Raw genomic sequence first — 16,996 nt, forward strand, 5'->3', positions numbered from 1 at the left:
TCCAAGCTGTTTAAAGGCACAGTCAACTTCGTGTATGTTAACTTCAGACCCACTGGAATTGTGATACAGTGAATTATAAGTGAAATAATCTGTCTGTAAACAATTGTTGGAAATATTGTGTCATGCACAAAGTAGATGTCTTAACCAACTTGACAAAACTATATGTAACTGACAAGTAACCTGTAAGTCTATGTCGTTTTTTGTTTGAATTGTTTACATGTTCGCTATGCGGTGTGTTTAATCTGATACTGTTAAAGCTCCGGCTAAACTGTTTATGTATGTAAACACTTCAGAGTTATACCAAGCTAATAAGTCACTCGTAAGATAAGAAGGTTGTAAGAGTGTGCTTAACTGTATTTTCATTTACTTTATAGTTCTCACGGAAGGTGATAATTCTGACTAAAACTACATAATAAAGCCGCCAGTTAAAATCAAGGAACGGTTGTGCTCGTGGTTACTGAAGGGAGCTACACTATAGTTTGTTAACAATAAATTTGTGGAGTGGTTGAAAAACTAGATTTAATGACTCAACCTAAGTATATGTAAACTTCCGACTTCAACTGTTTAGTCAATAAACAGCATTCTTATATAGATATTCCTCTTGTTCAGATGGGATAGGGCAGTGTGCAGTGTGATGGATCTATTGGGGTGGTAAGCAAATTGATGTAGGTCTAGGGTGTCAGGTAAGGTAGAGGTGATATCATCCTGATATTATATGATTCTGATGACGGAAGTGAGTGCTACGGGGCGAAAGTCATTTAGTTCAGTTACCTTTGTTTTCTTGGGTACAGGAACAATGGTGGACAACGTAAAGCAAGTGGGGACAACAGATTGGGATAGGGAGAGATTGAATATGTCCATAAACACTCCAGCCACCTGGTCTGCGCATGCTCTGTGGACACGGCTAGGGATGCTGTCTAGGCTGGCAGCCTTGCAAGGGTTAACACGTCAGCCATGGAGAAGGAGAGCCCACAGTCCTTGGCAGAGGGCCGCGTCGATTGCACTGTGTTATACTCAAAGCGGGCGAAGAAGGTGTTTAGCTTGTCCGGAAGCAAGACATCGGTGTCCGTGACGTGGCTGGTTTTCCCTTTGTAGTCCGTGATTGTCTGTAGATCCTGCCACATTGCGAGCTGTCTGGGACTCGTGGTTTGCCTGTTTACTACTCAAAATGATTTTAGTTAATAAGTCAAAGACAAAATTAACTGCAATACACTGTTCTCAAAACAGCATAACAAGGCTACACAGAACGACGGCAGACAGTGGTGTAAAGTACTTAAGTAAAATTTCTTTAAAGTACTACTTGTTGTTTTTTGGGGTATCTGTACTTTACTTTACTATTCATATTTTTTATAACTTTTACTTCACTACATTCCTAAAGAAAATAATGTACTTTTTATTTTCCCTGAACCAAAACGTACTTGTTACATTTTGATTCCTTTAGCAGTGCAGGAAAATGGTCCAATTCACCCACTTATCAAGAGAATATCCCTGCTCATCCCTACTGCCTTATGGCAGAGTTGGAGTGTGCCTCTGACTATCCGTAAATTAAATTAAATCAATTAATTGTCTGGTTTGCCTAATATAAGGAATTTGAAATTATGTATAGTTTAAATTTTGATACTTAAGTATATGTTTGAAATTACATTTACTATTGATAGTATATTTAAGTATATTTAAAATCAAATACTTTCAGATTTTTACTCAAGTAGTATTTTACTGGGTGACTTTCACTTCAGTAATTTTCTCTTAATGTATCTTTCCTTTTACTCAAGTATGACAATTGGGTACTTTTTCCACCACTGACATGCTGTCATATATATATGCCCACTGGGGAGTGGCTTATGGAGGCTCTTTGAAATAAGCGCTTGTGTTGTCATATACCAACGGATCAAGTAATCTCGCCAGTTAGGCAGGAAAAGCCCATTTAAAGCCAATGTATGCTTGATCCTTCAAACGCAGTGCCTCTTTGCTTGACATCATGGGGAAATAAAAAGAAATCAGCCAAAACCTCAGAAAAAATATGGTCAGAGGCACTTGCGGAGCCTCCGGATGCATGCAGAGTCCAAATCAAGCCGCATCTCCATGCCCCTATCAAATTGTATATCATTGCAGAGAGCTCTGTATTGCTACGCATTGACATGATCGGTTCACTGTAGGTGGGGGATGGAGGTCCTTTATAATCACAAACTCACTTCCTTGACAACTTCCTTCACAACCGCTCTGCTCCATGAAGCCAAAAAGTATGGTTGCTCTGACTTCTGCGGAGGCCGCATCACAGAAATGCTGTAATGCCACTGCAGACATCGGATTGACCATGCGGCGCCTTTCATGCTCATTTATATCCACTAGCTAGCTACTACTAGTAGAGGGACTAATTTAATGGCACTGCATGGTCAATCTGACATCTGCACTGGCCGTGGCGCATTTAGGGTGATACGGCCTCTGCAAAATCAGGTCATTCATACTTTTTGCACTTCGCTGAGTTAATTCTATTAGCACGCTAACTTCATGATAAGTTAAGCATTTTAGCTAACATTACTATTTTTATCTTCCTGTCACACAAATGTCTAATCCTTTCTCTGTGCTGCTGAAAGTACTGCAGTTCAACAGGCTATGTGTTGTGAAAATTATATTTGGGGGCGTGTACTTCCAGGTAAACATTTCAATAAAACATTTGATACATTTTGTTATTTGTTTTCTGATACTCTATACCCAATTTGGAAACCATAAACAAGAAAATTAATTGAGATCCAATTTTCAACTAGAAAAATTGTAAAATTTCCTCATTCGACCTTGCCGAGATGAAAGGAAATAGAAGTTATCCATAAGCACAGGAACTCACATGGATGGGCATTCATAAAATTCCATTGCAGACAGACACTGTAGGCTACAACCAGGACTGAGCCTGCTAACTGACATATACTGTTCAATATCAATTCAGTTGATGAGATACCTTCCTTAAATAAGTGTTTCAATTGCACTATTTTATAAAAACATTTTGAAAAGAGTATTCATAGAGCAGTGTGAAGTCAGTGATCACAGAGAATCACTATGGGCCAGCGGGCCACAACAGTTTAAGCTACTGTCTGCATCTCACTGGCATATTAAGGGGTGTGGTAGATTGTTTCATGACCTAGTTTGGTGTGCAATTCCACCAATTTACATGAAACAGTCACGAGAGACCACAAGTGTCATATTATTTGCCTTCTATATTTCTCTACCCTTTGGAAATTTATATATCAAGTCTAGCACATTGGAATTTATAACATGGTTGAATATGAGAACTTCTGACAATGTTTACATTCATCTTTATTAACATAGCGTTGCCAGTACATGGGCATGAAAGGTTACAAATGCCTGATAATCATATAAAAATAAATCACTGGTCCTCACAGTATCAACTAACAAAACTCAATTATGTTGCAGTAACACATAGGCCTATAATTGTTTACACACTGGTAAGACGACAGTAATTAAAGACTATCATAATTGAAAATATATTTTTCAGCTACATGATATCATAGTGGCTGTTTGAATGAAAAGGCTCAAGCAATTGCAAGACATATATTTCTTTAGTAAAAAGGGCAAATAGGGGACAGAACCAGCTGGCTCACAAGACTCCAAGCAACTGCAAAGCCACTGCGATGGAAAGAATGATGACTCCAAAATAACCAATGTACCCATAGGCACCCTTCATCCTCTTGGCTGGATCTGGGGGGGGGGGGGGAATATAATTATTATAGTTTACAGCCATTTAGAAAATGCTGAATAAGAGTGTGATTCTTCCAATCATTACCCACTACCAATTTGCAGAATGTGGGGATATTTCAGCACGTTTCACATTACATTTTCATAAAATACAGCTGTAGTACTAATTTCCATAATGGTATACAATAATGATAAAATGCAGTTATGGTTGAAATACTAAATAGTTGCTAAAAGCATATCTAATCTACAAGGAGTGGATTGGGAGTGTAACCTTTTTCACTCATGCCCTGTGACCCTGTTTGTGAATTATTGAATGGAAACTGGCTCAAAAGTCATTAACAAAGATAAGAGGTGTTCATGTCATGATGTGCAATGTCATTACAACAGATGGTCTTACCTCCGGTGTAGTAACCCCAGGCATAGGAGAACCTGCTGGTGACCCAGATGGCTCCCAGCACAGCTGCAGAAGTCTTATAAGTGGAGGGATGAGTGATTGGGTAACAGGAAAAGGGGTAAAACACAGAGTGAGGATGTCGGACAGTGTAACAGGCAGTGAACTGTCAAATAGAGAAGACGCCGAATCATTGTCACAACACCAGTGAGGTGTGGCCTATACTAGTATGTGCTGTCGTTGGTTGTGTAAAGAGGACAGATCAATGCAGCACATGCTGTCAATGATCATCCAGAGAACATGGTATGCCACTCCCACTTGGTTTACTTATTATCAGAAAATTACACTGGTGATAAACCTTTCTTTAGAAGCATTTATCTATCAGTATTCACACAGGGATAAGGTCAATAGTGCACTGTGTGTGAGTTGAAAAAAGAATGCTGATCAACTAGGTAGTAGCATGCAGTAATTTGGAAGAGGATTTAGAGGATTTTAAAATGGGCGACTACTAGTTTCTGAATGTGGTTGTGAAAGAGCCACTCAAATGTAAGGTGACATTAAATCCAACCCATGTGTGTGGCGGTGTAAGTGATGTAACCTGGTAATGCTGGTTTGTGTAAGCAGATACGTACTGGATAGACAAGAGCTGCAATGGTTTGGAACACAAGCCACTGTGGGTAGACCTCTAGTGTGTTCTGGTGGGCCCTCTGGATGCAGTTGAACACCTGCTCCTTGTCACTGTACATGGTAGGGTACTGCCCAGTGGAGGAGAAAAAAAGTCAGTGAGAAGTGGCATAGTAATACTCTGAGCTCCTGTACCAGCAATAGGAATAGTAGTAGCTGTCTACTGCATCGTAATCGTTAGGATGGAGTTGTGGTGCATTAGGGACAAGTTCTTGGAGACCAGATTCAAAATACTTGACATAATGGAAGAGGGGAAAGACATGAACATATACAACGTCTGCATCATCAGGAGACCTGTATTTCTCATGTACACATTGTTGTTTGCATAACATACTATACATAGGGCAGGTCAAGTTCACTTCAATGTGTTTTGCTTTAGCCCCAAGTACATAGCACCTCAAGTACGGTCAAGCCAAGGCAAGAAGTGACCGACTGACATTGAATGAAGCTCCCAATTTGAGCAGGATTGGAATTCGTTTATATAAACTCGGATCAGAACAGAAGAAGGTTATGTTTACAGTGCTAAAATGTCCTTATCTGGCATTGCAGCGCAGTTATTTCATTTCCGCATCATCATCAGACAGAAACGTCATGTACTTACCTTCACATCGTATTTCTTTCTGGCAGCTCCAACCTTAACACCAAGATAACTCAACATGATCCAACTATAAAAGTATGTAAATATGACATATCCGAAGCTTGATGGCAAGAGGTCTAGAATTTCCATTGTAAAAGAATTCAGCAAAATAACTAATTTTAAATTCGAGAATAACCTCCGCCTGTATTCACGGCTTGTTTATTTGTGCTGATAACGAGCAGGGGAGAGGTTATGTATGCTGTTCTCTCGCGATATTATTTTCTCGCTTTGTGTTTAGTACCATCCATGTTTTTATACGATCTATTATGGTCCATACTGCTTGTACGGATTGCTTGCCAGTAAAACAGTAAACTCGTCCAAAACAATATCTACTTTTTAACAACTCCGGTGTATTGGAAATAAACTTTGTTTGTAAACCACATAATGTGCACTCTATTTCGGAAAGACTTACGTATCACCCCACCGTCCTAACTGCTGTGGAAAGAGCATAGAATATGCGCAGTGCCTGTAGCAAACTGACCCTCAAGAACAAGCGGAATGTTTCCGATGGGAAGGGGTTGCAGGGTTGAATTTTCAAGAGCTACACTCGATGACCTGACTTCATCATTGTATGGCTAGTTTGGTCAAGTAGCAGACTAAACTCCACTCCATCACAGTTTATACACCATTTCAATAATACAAATAATAAAAAATAACCCAAGATAGATCACAGCCTGTCGTTTCCAATGGGAGCAAATTAGTCATAGTGGGCAGAACCAACTTCAACTGGCAAATACCTACCTTCAATGGTCACTGGCACGCTGGATGAGTGTGCAGTTCATAGATTAATGGCGATTTCAACTGTACCGGGCAGATGGCAGTGTTAACCATGGTGGCGGTGGGGTTATGGCATGGGCAGGCATAAGCTACAGATAAGGAACACAATTGCATTTTATCGATGGCAATTTGAATGCAGAGATACCGTGGCGACCCGTCATTCATTTGGGCGGCAGGTAGCCTAACGCTTAGAGCGTTGGGCCAGTAACCGAAAGGTCGCTGTTTTGAATACCCGAGCCGAAAAGGTGAAATTCCTGTCAGTGTGTCCTTGAGCAAGGCACTTAGTCCTAATTTGCTCCAGGGGCCGACCCTGTAGGTAGGCCGTCATTGTAACTAAGAATTTGTTCTTAACTGACTTGCCTAGTTAAATAAAATTCAGGGATAAAATGATGGGGCTGTTGTGAAAAACCAGTTTAGCAACCTGTTTAACCTGTTTAGCAAAAAACTAAAATGTGTTCCCTGTTTTAAAATCAAATCACATATCTACCGTAGCTTTGTCTGGAGTGATCATGTCAACATCATACTTTCAAAATCTAGCTAGACAAGTAGTCATCATGAATCAAGTCGACAATCTACTGGCAAATCTTTTTCAAACCTTGTCACATGAAGAACAATTCATGATAAAATGTGTCGGTAATCATCGGCAAGTTGGAAATTGTAAATTCAACAATGAGTGGCTTGGAAGGAATAAGTGGTTAACTGAAAGCCTCGCAAAGCAATCACTAGCCTGCTATTCAGTGGAGTGGGTGTGTGACCCCAGTCAGGGTTTACAGGTCTCTTTTCCAAGCTTAAAAGGATAAACATTCACATGCAACCACATTGGCCATGCTGTCAATCTAGCATTACTTCTGCCGCATTCAAAACAAATGGAAACTTGGAACTGGGAAATCTCAGACTTCAGAGAGTTCAGGACCACTTTTGAACGGTCATCCAACTTGGAATTCCAAATCTGGGACTCTGACTTCTTTCTAGAGCTCCGACCTGACGACCACTGACGTCATGATTCAACCTGTTTTTTTCAGAGTTCCTAGTTGTCGTGAAAGCACCATGAATCCAGAGAATGCCAGACTTTGATGACAAAATTTGCCCACAAGGACCACCTATACCTTCCTGTTCAAGTGAGCCCAGCATAACAAGTCCAAAAAATGTATTGTATGCTGCTGCATAAATGATGTAATATGCCAGGAGATATGTATACTGTAGCTAAGAAAGTAATACTAAGTGTATGTTGTGTAGTAAGCTGTTAGTAGAGGTCGACCGATTATAATTTTTCAATACCGATACTTGGGGGACCAAAAAAAAAGCCGATACCGATTAGTCGGCCGATTTTTATACATTTGTAATAATGACAATTACAACAATACTGAATGAACACTTATTTTAACTTAATGTAATACATAAAATCAATTTAGTCTCAAATAAATAATGAAACATGTTCAATTTGATTTAAATAATGCAAAAACACATATGTGCCACGTAAAAAAGCTAACGTTTAAGTTCCTTGCTCAGAACATGAGAACGTATGAAAGTTGGTTGTTCCTTTTAACATGAGTTTTCAATATTCCTAGTTAAGAAGTTTTATGTTGTAGTTGTAGGAATTATATGACTATTTCTCTCTATACCATTTGTATTTCATATACCTTTGACTATTGAATGTTCTTATAGGCACTTTAGTATTGCCAGCCTAATCTAGGGAGTTGATAAGCTTGAAGTCAAACAGCGCTGTGCTTCAAGCATTGCGAAGAGCTGCTGGCAAACGCAGGTAAGTGCTGTTTGAATGAATGCTTGCGAGTCTGCTGCTGCCTACCACCGCTCAGTCAGACTGCTCTATCAAATATCAAATCATAGACTTAATTATAGTAAACACAGAAATACGAACCTTAGTTCATTAATATGGTCAAATATAAATAAAAAGTTTATTCTTTCAGTGAAATATGGAACCGTTCCGTATTTTATCGAATGGGTGGCAACCCTAAGTCCAAATATTGTTGTTACATTGCACAACCTTCAATGTTGTCATAATTATGTAAAATTCTGGCAAATTAGTTCGCAACGAGCAAGGCGGACCAAACTGTTGCATATACCCTGACTGCATGCAATGAACTCAAGAGAAATTACACAATTTCCATAGTGAATATTGCCTGCGAACATGAATTTCATTTAACTAAATATGCAGGTTAAAAAAAATACACTTCTGTGTATTGATTTTAAGAAAGGCATTGATGTTTATGGTTAGGTACAGTTGTGCAACGATTGTGCTTTTGTTAAATCATCACTCGTTTGGCGAAGTAGGCTGTGATTCGATGATAATCAACAGGCACCCCATTGATTATATGCAACGCAGGACAAGCTAGTTAACCTAGTAATATCAGCAACCATGTGCAGTTAATCAATCTTCACATAATCACTAGTTGTTTTTTTATAAGTTTAATGCTAGCTCGAAACTTACCTTGGCTCCTTGCTGCACTCGCGTAACATTTGGTCAGCCTGCCATGCAGTTTCCTTTTGGAATGCAATGTAATCAGCCATAATCGGCATCCAAAAATGCAGATGACCTATTGTTGTGAAAACTTGAAATCGGCCCTAATTAATCAGCCATGCCGATGAATCGGTCTACCTCTAGTTAGTAGCCCATATTCCGCATCCTAATCATTTGGTCCCTTTACCCCTCATAACTTATCACACTGTTCTGACTTGGTGGTGCACATGTAGCGTATAGCCTGTTTTAGAGAAAAATGTAATCATCCAATATTGTAAAAGCTTGTTTGCTTATATGCCCCCTTTATTTTCCTAGAGTTCTGACTTGGTGTACTGGGAGAATACTGTAAGAACGGCCCATGTTCTGAATTCTGTCACTGTATATTTCAAAAGTGATGAACCAATACATCAAATGTATTTATAAAGCCCTTTTTACATCAGCCAATGTCAAATTGCTCTGCAGAAACCCAGCCAAGATGTTCAAATGTTCATAGATGACCAGCAGTGTCAAATAATAATAAGCACAGTGGTTGTAGAGGGTGCAACAGGTCAGCACCTCAGGAGTAAATGTCAGTTGGCTTTTCATAGCCGAGCATTCAGAGTTCGAGACAGCAGGTACGTTAGAGAGAGAGAGAGCATCGAAAACAGTGGGACTGGGACAAGGTAGCACGTCCGGTGAACAGGTCAGGGTTCCATAGCTGCAGGCAGAACAGTTGAAACTGGAGCAGCAGCATGACCAGGTGGACTGGAGACAGCAAGGAGTCATCAGTCCAGGTAGTCCTGAGGCATGGTCCTAGGGCTCAGGTCCTCTGGGAGGAGAGGGAGAGAGAGAATTAGAGGGAGCATACTTAAATTCACACAGGACACCGGATAAGACAGGAGAATTACACCAGATAACAGACTGACCCCAGCCCCCCACACAAACTATTGCAGCATAGATACTGGAGGCTGAGACAGAAGGGGTCGGGAGAAACTGTGGCCCTGTCTGACGATACCCTCGGGCAGGACCAACCAGGCAGGATATAACCCCACCCACTTTGCCAAAGCACAGCCCCCACACCATTAGAGAGATACCCGCAAACCACCAACTTACTACCCTGAGACAAGGCTGAGTATAGCCCACAAAAATTTCCCCCACGGCACGAACCCGAGGAGGTGCCATCCCGGACAGGAAGATCACGTCAGTGACTTACCCCACTCAAGTGACGACCCCTCTTAGGGACAGCATGGAAGAGAACTAGTAAGCCAATTACTCAGCCACCGTAATAGGGTCAGAGGCAGACAATCCCAGTGGAGAAAGGGGATCCGGCCAGGCAGAGACAGCAAGGGCGGTTCGTCGGTCTAGTGCCTTTCCGTTCACCTTCGTACCCCTGGGCCAGACTACACTTAACCATAGGACCTCCTGAAGAGACTAGTTCAATAAAGACAAAGGTCGAGACCGAGTCTGCGTCTCTCACATGGGTAGGCAGACCACTCCATAAAAATTGAGCTCTATAGGAAAGCCCTGCCTCCAGCTGTTTGCTTAGAAATTCTAGGGACAATAAGGAGGCCTGTGTCTTGTGACCGTAGCGTATGTGTAGGTATGTACGGTAGGTCTAAAATCGGAGAGATACATAGGAGCAAGCCCATGTAATGCTTTGTGGGTTACCAGTAAAACCTAGACATCAGTGTGGAGAGGAGAGGCTAGCACTGGAGTAATATGATTTTAAAAAAAATTGGTTCTAGTCAGGATTCTAGCAGCCGTGTTTATCCAGGTAGCCAGAAAGTAGAGCATTGAAGTAGTCTAATCTAGAAGTTACAAAAGCACGGATTAGCTTTTCTACATTTTTGGACAAAAAGTTTCTGATTTTTGCAATGTTACGAAAAGCTGTCCTTGAAATATTTTTGATATGTTCGTCAAAAAGAGAGATCAGGGTCCAGAGTAACACTGAGGTCCTTCGCTGTTTTATTTGAGACGACTGTACAACCATCAAGATTGTCAGATCCAACAGAAGATCAATATTGTTTCTTGAGACCTAGAACTAGCATCTCTGTTTTGTCAGAATTTAAAAGTAAAACATTTTTTGCTGCCATCCACCTCCTTATGTCTGAAACACAGGCTTCCAGGGAGGGCAATTTTGGGGCTTCACCATGTTGAATCGAAATGTACAGCTGTGTATCGTCCGCATAGCAATGAAAGTTGTCATTTGGAAACAATGTTATCACCAAGAGGTAAAATGTATAGTAAAAACAATAGTGGTCCTAAAATGGAACCTTGAGGAACACTGAAACTTACAATTGAGTTGTCAGAGGACAAACCATCCACAGAGACGAACTGATATCGTTCCAACATATCTAAATCATGCCAGAACATTTCCATGTAGACCAATTAGGGTTTCTAATCTCTCCAAATGAACCAAATGAACGTGGTGATTGATGGTGTCAAAAGCAGCACTAAGGTCTAAGGGCACGAGGACCGATGCAGAGCCTTGGTCTGACGCCATTTAAAGGTCATTGAACAAATAGTTATTGACTACTGTTATTGTCTGTCCTAGCTCGCTCATTAATGTCTTAATCAAAATTACGGATTGCCTCTTATTACGCTCGTCGTCCCCTTATGCCATAGTTTGTACATGTCAATTGTCAGTAGAAACCACATTTGTTTAAGCAAGTCAGCCATATCAGCTATGTTTTTTTTTAAAGGCAGTAAATTAGGCTGAATGAACTGTTTCGCTGCCAGACAAGACTCCACTGATGGTGCTGAAAAGAAAGCTCTGCTATTGGGACAGCTTTATGTAGGCCCTAACAGTTTGTGGGCACCGTTTGTCACTGTTATAGTGCAATGAATGTATTGTTTAGTGTTGTGTAGTGGCTTTGCTGGCATGCATAAAAAAAATATTTAAACAATTGGGGAGTTTGCCCCACCAAGATTTACATGCTAAAATTGAGATCCTGAGGCCCATTATTGTGCCATTAATTTGCCATCATCGCCTCATGTTTCAACATGATAATGCACAGCCCCATGTCGCAAGGATCTGTACACAATTCATGGAAGCTGAAAATGTCCCAGTTCATCCATGGCCTGTATACTCACCAGACATGTCACCCACTGAGCATGTTTGGGATGCTCTGGATCTGGGCCATCACCCGAGTTTCATAACGTTTGGGGCTCAGTCCTGAAGACCAGGGTCAGAGGAAAAAAGGCCTTTTCTAAAATAATTTCCTACAATTTTACGTCATTTTACATGACACAATACAATAATATATTTTTATTCCAAGCAAATGACAAGAATGACAAGCTACTCCGACATTCACATACTGAGATCAACAAAACAAAGGACCCATGTCTTAAATGCAATCACTAGCATAGGCAAATGAAAAGAGTGGGTACACAGATTTTAGGCCTACAATATGAGGAAATCCTAGTCCACCAACTTGCCAGTGGCATTCACCTATTCAGACTTTTCCCCAATTGTATTTTAAAATATTGCAAAATACCTTCTAGCTGCTGCCTGCTGTTCATAGACAGCCACAACTAAACTATCGGCTATTTTATATTTGCCGTGTGGACTGCCCAATTGCGGGACTGTAGACTAGGCCTGTGCGCTCATTATGTGACAAAACACAATCTACAGCATTTTAAAAAAGCTATTGATTCTACGTGGCTAAATTATGCTGGTGTAGTATTTTCAATTATTTAAATTATTTATAGAGATAGGAGTAATTATATCATTTGGTAAATGTATTTCAATTTACAGTTGAAGTCGGAAGTTTACATACACTTAGGTTGGAGTCATTAAAACTCGCTTTTCAACCACTCCACAAATGTCTTGTTAACAAACTATAGTTTTGGCAAGTCGGTTAGGACATCTACTTCATGCATGACACAAGTCATTTTTCCAACAATTGTTTACAGACAGATTATTTCACTGTATCACAATTCCAGGGGGTCAGAAGTTTACATACACGAAGTTGACTGTGCCTTTAAACAGCTTGGAAAATTCCAGAAAATGATGTCATGGATTTAGAAGCTTCTGATAGGCTAATTGACATCATTTGAGTCAGTTGGAGGTGTACCTGCAGGTGTACCTTCAATGACTACCTTCAAACTCAGTGCCTCTTTGCTTGACATCATGGGGAAATCAAAAGAAATCAGCCAAGAAATAAAATTGTAGACCTCCACAAGTCTGGTTCATCCTTTGGAGCAATTTCCAAAAGCCTGAAGGTACCACGTTCATCTGTACAAACAATAGCACGCAAGTATAAACACCATGGGACCATGCAGCTGTCATACCACTCAGGAAGGAGACGCATTCTGTCTCCTAGAGATGAACGTACTTTTGTGCGAAAAGTATTTGGTCACCTACAAACAAGCAAGATTTCTGGCTCTCACAGACCTGTAACTTCTTCTTTAAGAGGCTCCTCTGTCCTCCACTCGTTACCTGTATTAATGGCACCTGTTTGAACTTGTTATCAGTATAAAAGACACCTGTCCACAACCTCAAACAGTCACACTCCAAACTCCACTATGGCCAAGACCAAATAGCTGTCATAGGACACCAGAAACAAAATTGTAGACTGCACCAGGCTGGGAAGACTGAATCTGCGATAGGTAAGCAGCTTGGTTTGAAGAAATCAATTGTGGGAGCAATTAATAGGAAATGGAAGACATACAAGACCACTGATAATCTCCCTCGATCTGGGGCTCCACGCAAGACCTCACCCCGTGGGGTCAAAATGATCACAAGAACGGTGAGCAAAAATCCCAGAACCACACGGGGAGACCTAGTGAATGACCTGCAGAGAGCTGGGACCAAAGTAACAAAGCCTACCATCAGTAACGCACTACGCCGCCAGGGACTCAAATCCTGCAGTGCCAGACGTGTCTCCCTGCTTAAGCCAGTACATGTCCAGGCCCGTCTGAAGAATGAATGGGGCCATGTATCGTGAGATTTTGAGTGAAAACCTCCTTCCATCAGCAAGGGCATTGAAGATGAAACGTGGCTGGGTCTTTCAGCATGACAATGATCCCAAACACACCGCACCGCACACTGTGTGTGCAGCTTTAGGATCTTAATGAACCATTCATTATTGGTTTCAGATGTGTTAGGCCCAGGCTAGAGTGACAACCACCAGTACGGCAGACCCCTAGGGCCAGGACTGAGCAACCTAGCAGCTAAGGAACGCCTAAATAGGTATCACCCCTGACGTGGGTATGACTCTTTTTGTCGTACAGTATTCCATATAACACATCCAGACCTTATGAAAGTTGCTTAGTATACCCTTAATCTTGTAATAAAATCTAGTGATACATAACTTAACATCCATTGTGACATTGTGGGAGGAAAACCACCATCCAATTAATGGCAATGCATTTCTTAGCCGCTATAAATGCTTGGTTACACAGTTTCTTCTGATAAGTCTCCAGTATCCACATTTCCAAGCAAACAAAAACAGGGAGAATCTGTAGACATGCTGAGATAAAATAACATACTCTTTGTCAGAATTCAGCCAGCCTTCACAATAGCATAACATATTGAAATGTCGCCATTTGGATTTTACACCTCCAGCAGAGGAACTACTTCTAAATGCATGATGTTCAGTTTCACTGTCATATAGTACCTTCTATGGATGGTCTTAAACTTCAGTAATATGTCTGAGATTATATCAACATGACTGAGCATTCTAACATCTGAATCCATTCATCAGTTGTGTCTCCCAGGTCTTCCTCATCTTTTTGTTTTACATGTTTTGTGTCAACAGGGAAGAGACTGTCAACCCTTGACACAGTTTGGAAATCAACTTTGGAAGTGTCAGACTGTCTTAAAATAGTTTCCCTGGCTGCCTGACCCTGCTGACACCCCTGTCACCATCTGATCCTGCTCAGATGAGGCATGACAAAGAATTACATTGGTGTACGTTTATACATTATACAATAGAATCAATGGTTCAATAATTGAAATTACCATTATTCCCAGATCCCAGACTGTAGCTTTAACTTCTTATGGCTGGGGGTGCTATTTTCACGTTCGGATGAAAAGCGTGCCCAGAGTAAACTGCCTGCTACTCAGGCCCAGAAGCCAAGATATGCATACTATTAGTAGATTTGGATAGAAAACACTGAAGTTTCTAAAACTGTTTGAATGATGTCTGAGTATAACAGAACTCATGTGGCTGGAAAAAACCTGAGAAAAATCCAACCAGGAAGTGGAAAATCTGAGGTTTGTAGTTTTTCAAGTGATTGCCTATCCAATATACAGTGTAAATGGTCCGATTGCACTTCCTAAGGCTTCCACTAGATGTCAACAGTCTTCAGAACGTTGTTTCAGGCTTCTACTGTGAAAGGGGAGCGAATAAGAGCTGTTTGAACCAGTGGTCTGGCAGAAAGCCTTGAGTTGTCGTGAGCTCCGTTCCTTTTCATTTCTTAAGCCAAAGGAATTGTCCGGTTGAAACTTTATTGAAGATTTATGATAAAAACATCCTAAAGATTGATTCTATACATCGTTTGACATGTTTCTATGAACTGTAATAGAAATTTGACTTTTCGTCTAGACTTAGTGCTCGCATGTTGTGCATTTGGATTACTGGACTAAACGCGCAAACAAAAAGGAGGTATTTGGTCATAAATGATGGACTTTATCAAACAAAACAAACATTTGTGGAACTGGGATTCCTGGGAGTGCATTTCGATGAAGATCAAAGGTAAATTAATATTTATAATGCTATTTCTGACTTTTGTTGACTCCACAACATGGCGGGTATCTGTATGGTGGCTGAGCGCTGTACTCAGATTATCGCATGGTGTGCTTTTGCCGTAAAGCTTTTTTGAAATCTGACACAGAGGTTGCATTAAGGAGAAGTATATATTTAATTATATGCATAACACTTGTATCCTTCATCAACATTTATGATGAGTATTCCTGTAAATTGATGTGGCTCTCTGCAAAATTACCGGATGTTTTGGAGGCAAAACATTACTGAACGTAACACGCCAATGTAAACTGAGATTTTTGGATATAAATATGAACTTTATGGAACAAAACATACATGTATTGTGTAACATGAAGTCCTATGAGTGCCATCTGATGAAGATCAAAGGTTAGTGATTAATTTTCTCTCTATTTCTGCTTTTTGTGACTCCTCTCTTTGGCTGGAAAATGGCAGTTTTTTTGTGACTAGGCATTGACCTAACATAATCGCATGGTATGCTTTTGTCGTAAAGCCTTTTTGAAATCGGACACTGTGGTGGGATTAACAAGTTTATCTTTAAAATGGTGTATAATACTTGTATGTTTGAGGAATTTTAATTATGAGATTTCTGTTTGAATTTGGCGCCCTGCACTTTCACAGGGTGTTGTCAAATCTATCCCGATAACGGGATATCTGCCGTAAGAAGTAGAGGTCGACCGATTAATCATAATGGCCGATTAATTAGGGCCGATTTCAAGTTTTCATAACAATCGGAAATCTGTATTTTTGGACACCGATTTGGACCCCAAAAAATGTACACCTTTATTTAATCTTTATTTAACTAAGCAAGTCAGTTAAGAACACATTCTTATTTTCAATGATGGCCTAGGAACGGTGGGTTAACTGCCTTGTTCAGGGGCAGAACGACAGATTTTTACCTTGTCAGCTAGGGGATTTAATCTTGCAACCTTACAGTTAAGTAGTCCAACGCTCTAACCACCTGATTACATTGCACTCCACAAGGAGCCTGCCTGTTACGCGAATGCAGTAAGCCAAGGTAAGTTGCAAGCTAGCATTAAACTTACCTTATAAAAAAAACAATCAATCAATCATAATCACTAGTTAACTACACATGGTTGATGATATTACTAGTTTATCTAGCGTGTCCTGCGTTGCATACAATCTATGCGGTGTGTATTCGTGAAAAAGGACTGTCGTTGCTCCAATGTGTACCTAACCATAAACATCAATGTCTAGCAATATCTAGCTACTATCATGCATCAACTGGCAAAAACAAGCCAAGTGAATTTACTTCTGTTAAAACAGGACAAAACATTTCCATACACACAAGCTGTTAGACACTGAACTGGCTGTGGTATCTACTAACTAGCTAGCTTGTTTATTCACTTCACACCAAACTTCGAGAGGGGATGAAACACTTGCTAACGTTACACTACTAGCTCAGCACTGGGAATAAATACTTATTTTCAGTTAAGTCAAATAACAGTTACCATGCCAGCTACATCAGTCAAATAGAGTAGCTAGTAGCTCTGCTTGCTTTTGCAACTCAGAGAAAGAAAAAAAAACAGACAACAGTTGCCTCTGTTCGCACTGTGGTGTCAGCGCGATCCTAATTCCAGACGGCTGAAACT

The 16,996-nt window shown here is 40.5% G+C and overlaps 1 protein-coding gene across 1 annotated transcript; it reads right to left on the reverse strand.

The window, feature by feature from the left end:
• Positions 1-3,291: 3,291 nt before the first annotated feature.
• On the reverse strand, positions 3,292-5,911 carry LOC139375299 (microsomal glutathione S-transferase 3b). The gene is made up of 4 exons (XM_071116940.1): positions 5,385-5,911; positions 4,732-4,854; positions 4,106-4,178; positions 3,292-3,711 (listed from the first exon to the last, which is right to left on the reverse strand). Exons 1-4 carry the CDS (start codon positions 5,508-5,510, stop codon positions 3,611-3,613), a joined length of 423 nt encoding a protein of 140 aa, XP_070973041.1. The 5' UTR covers positions 5,511-5,911; the 3' UTR covers positions 3,292-3,610.
• Between the last annotated feature and the right edge of the window lie 11,085 nt (positions 5,912-16,996).

This window comes from Oncorhynchus clarkii, chromosome 19 (genome assembly GCF_045791955.1).
Source record: "Oncorhynchus clarkii lewisi isolate Uvic-CL-2024 chromosome 19, UVic_Ocla_1.0, whole genome shotgun sequence".
Taxonomy (NCBI): Eukaryota; Metazoa; Chordata; class Actinopteri; order Salmoniformes; family Salmonidae; genus Oncorhynchus; species Oncorhynchus clarkii.

Excerpts from the sequence above, each read along its gene's own strand:
- LOC139375299 (XM_071116940.1), bottom strand. The coding sequence starts at position 5,510 with ATGGAAATTCTAGACCTCTTGCCATCAAGCTTCGGATATGTCATATTT. Across the intron at positions 4,179-4,731 it reads TTGCAGCTCTTGTCTATCCA|ACTTCTGCAGCTGTGCTGGG; the intron begins GTACGTATCTGC and ends TCCACTTATAAG. Across the intron at positions 3,712-4,105 it reads CTGGGGTTACTACACCGGAG|ATCCAGCCAAGAGGATGAAG; the intron begins GTAAGACCATCT and ends CCCCCCCCCCAG.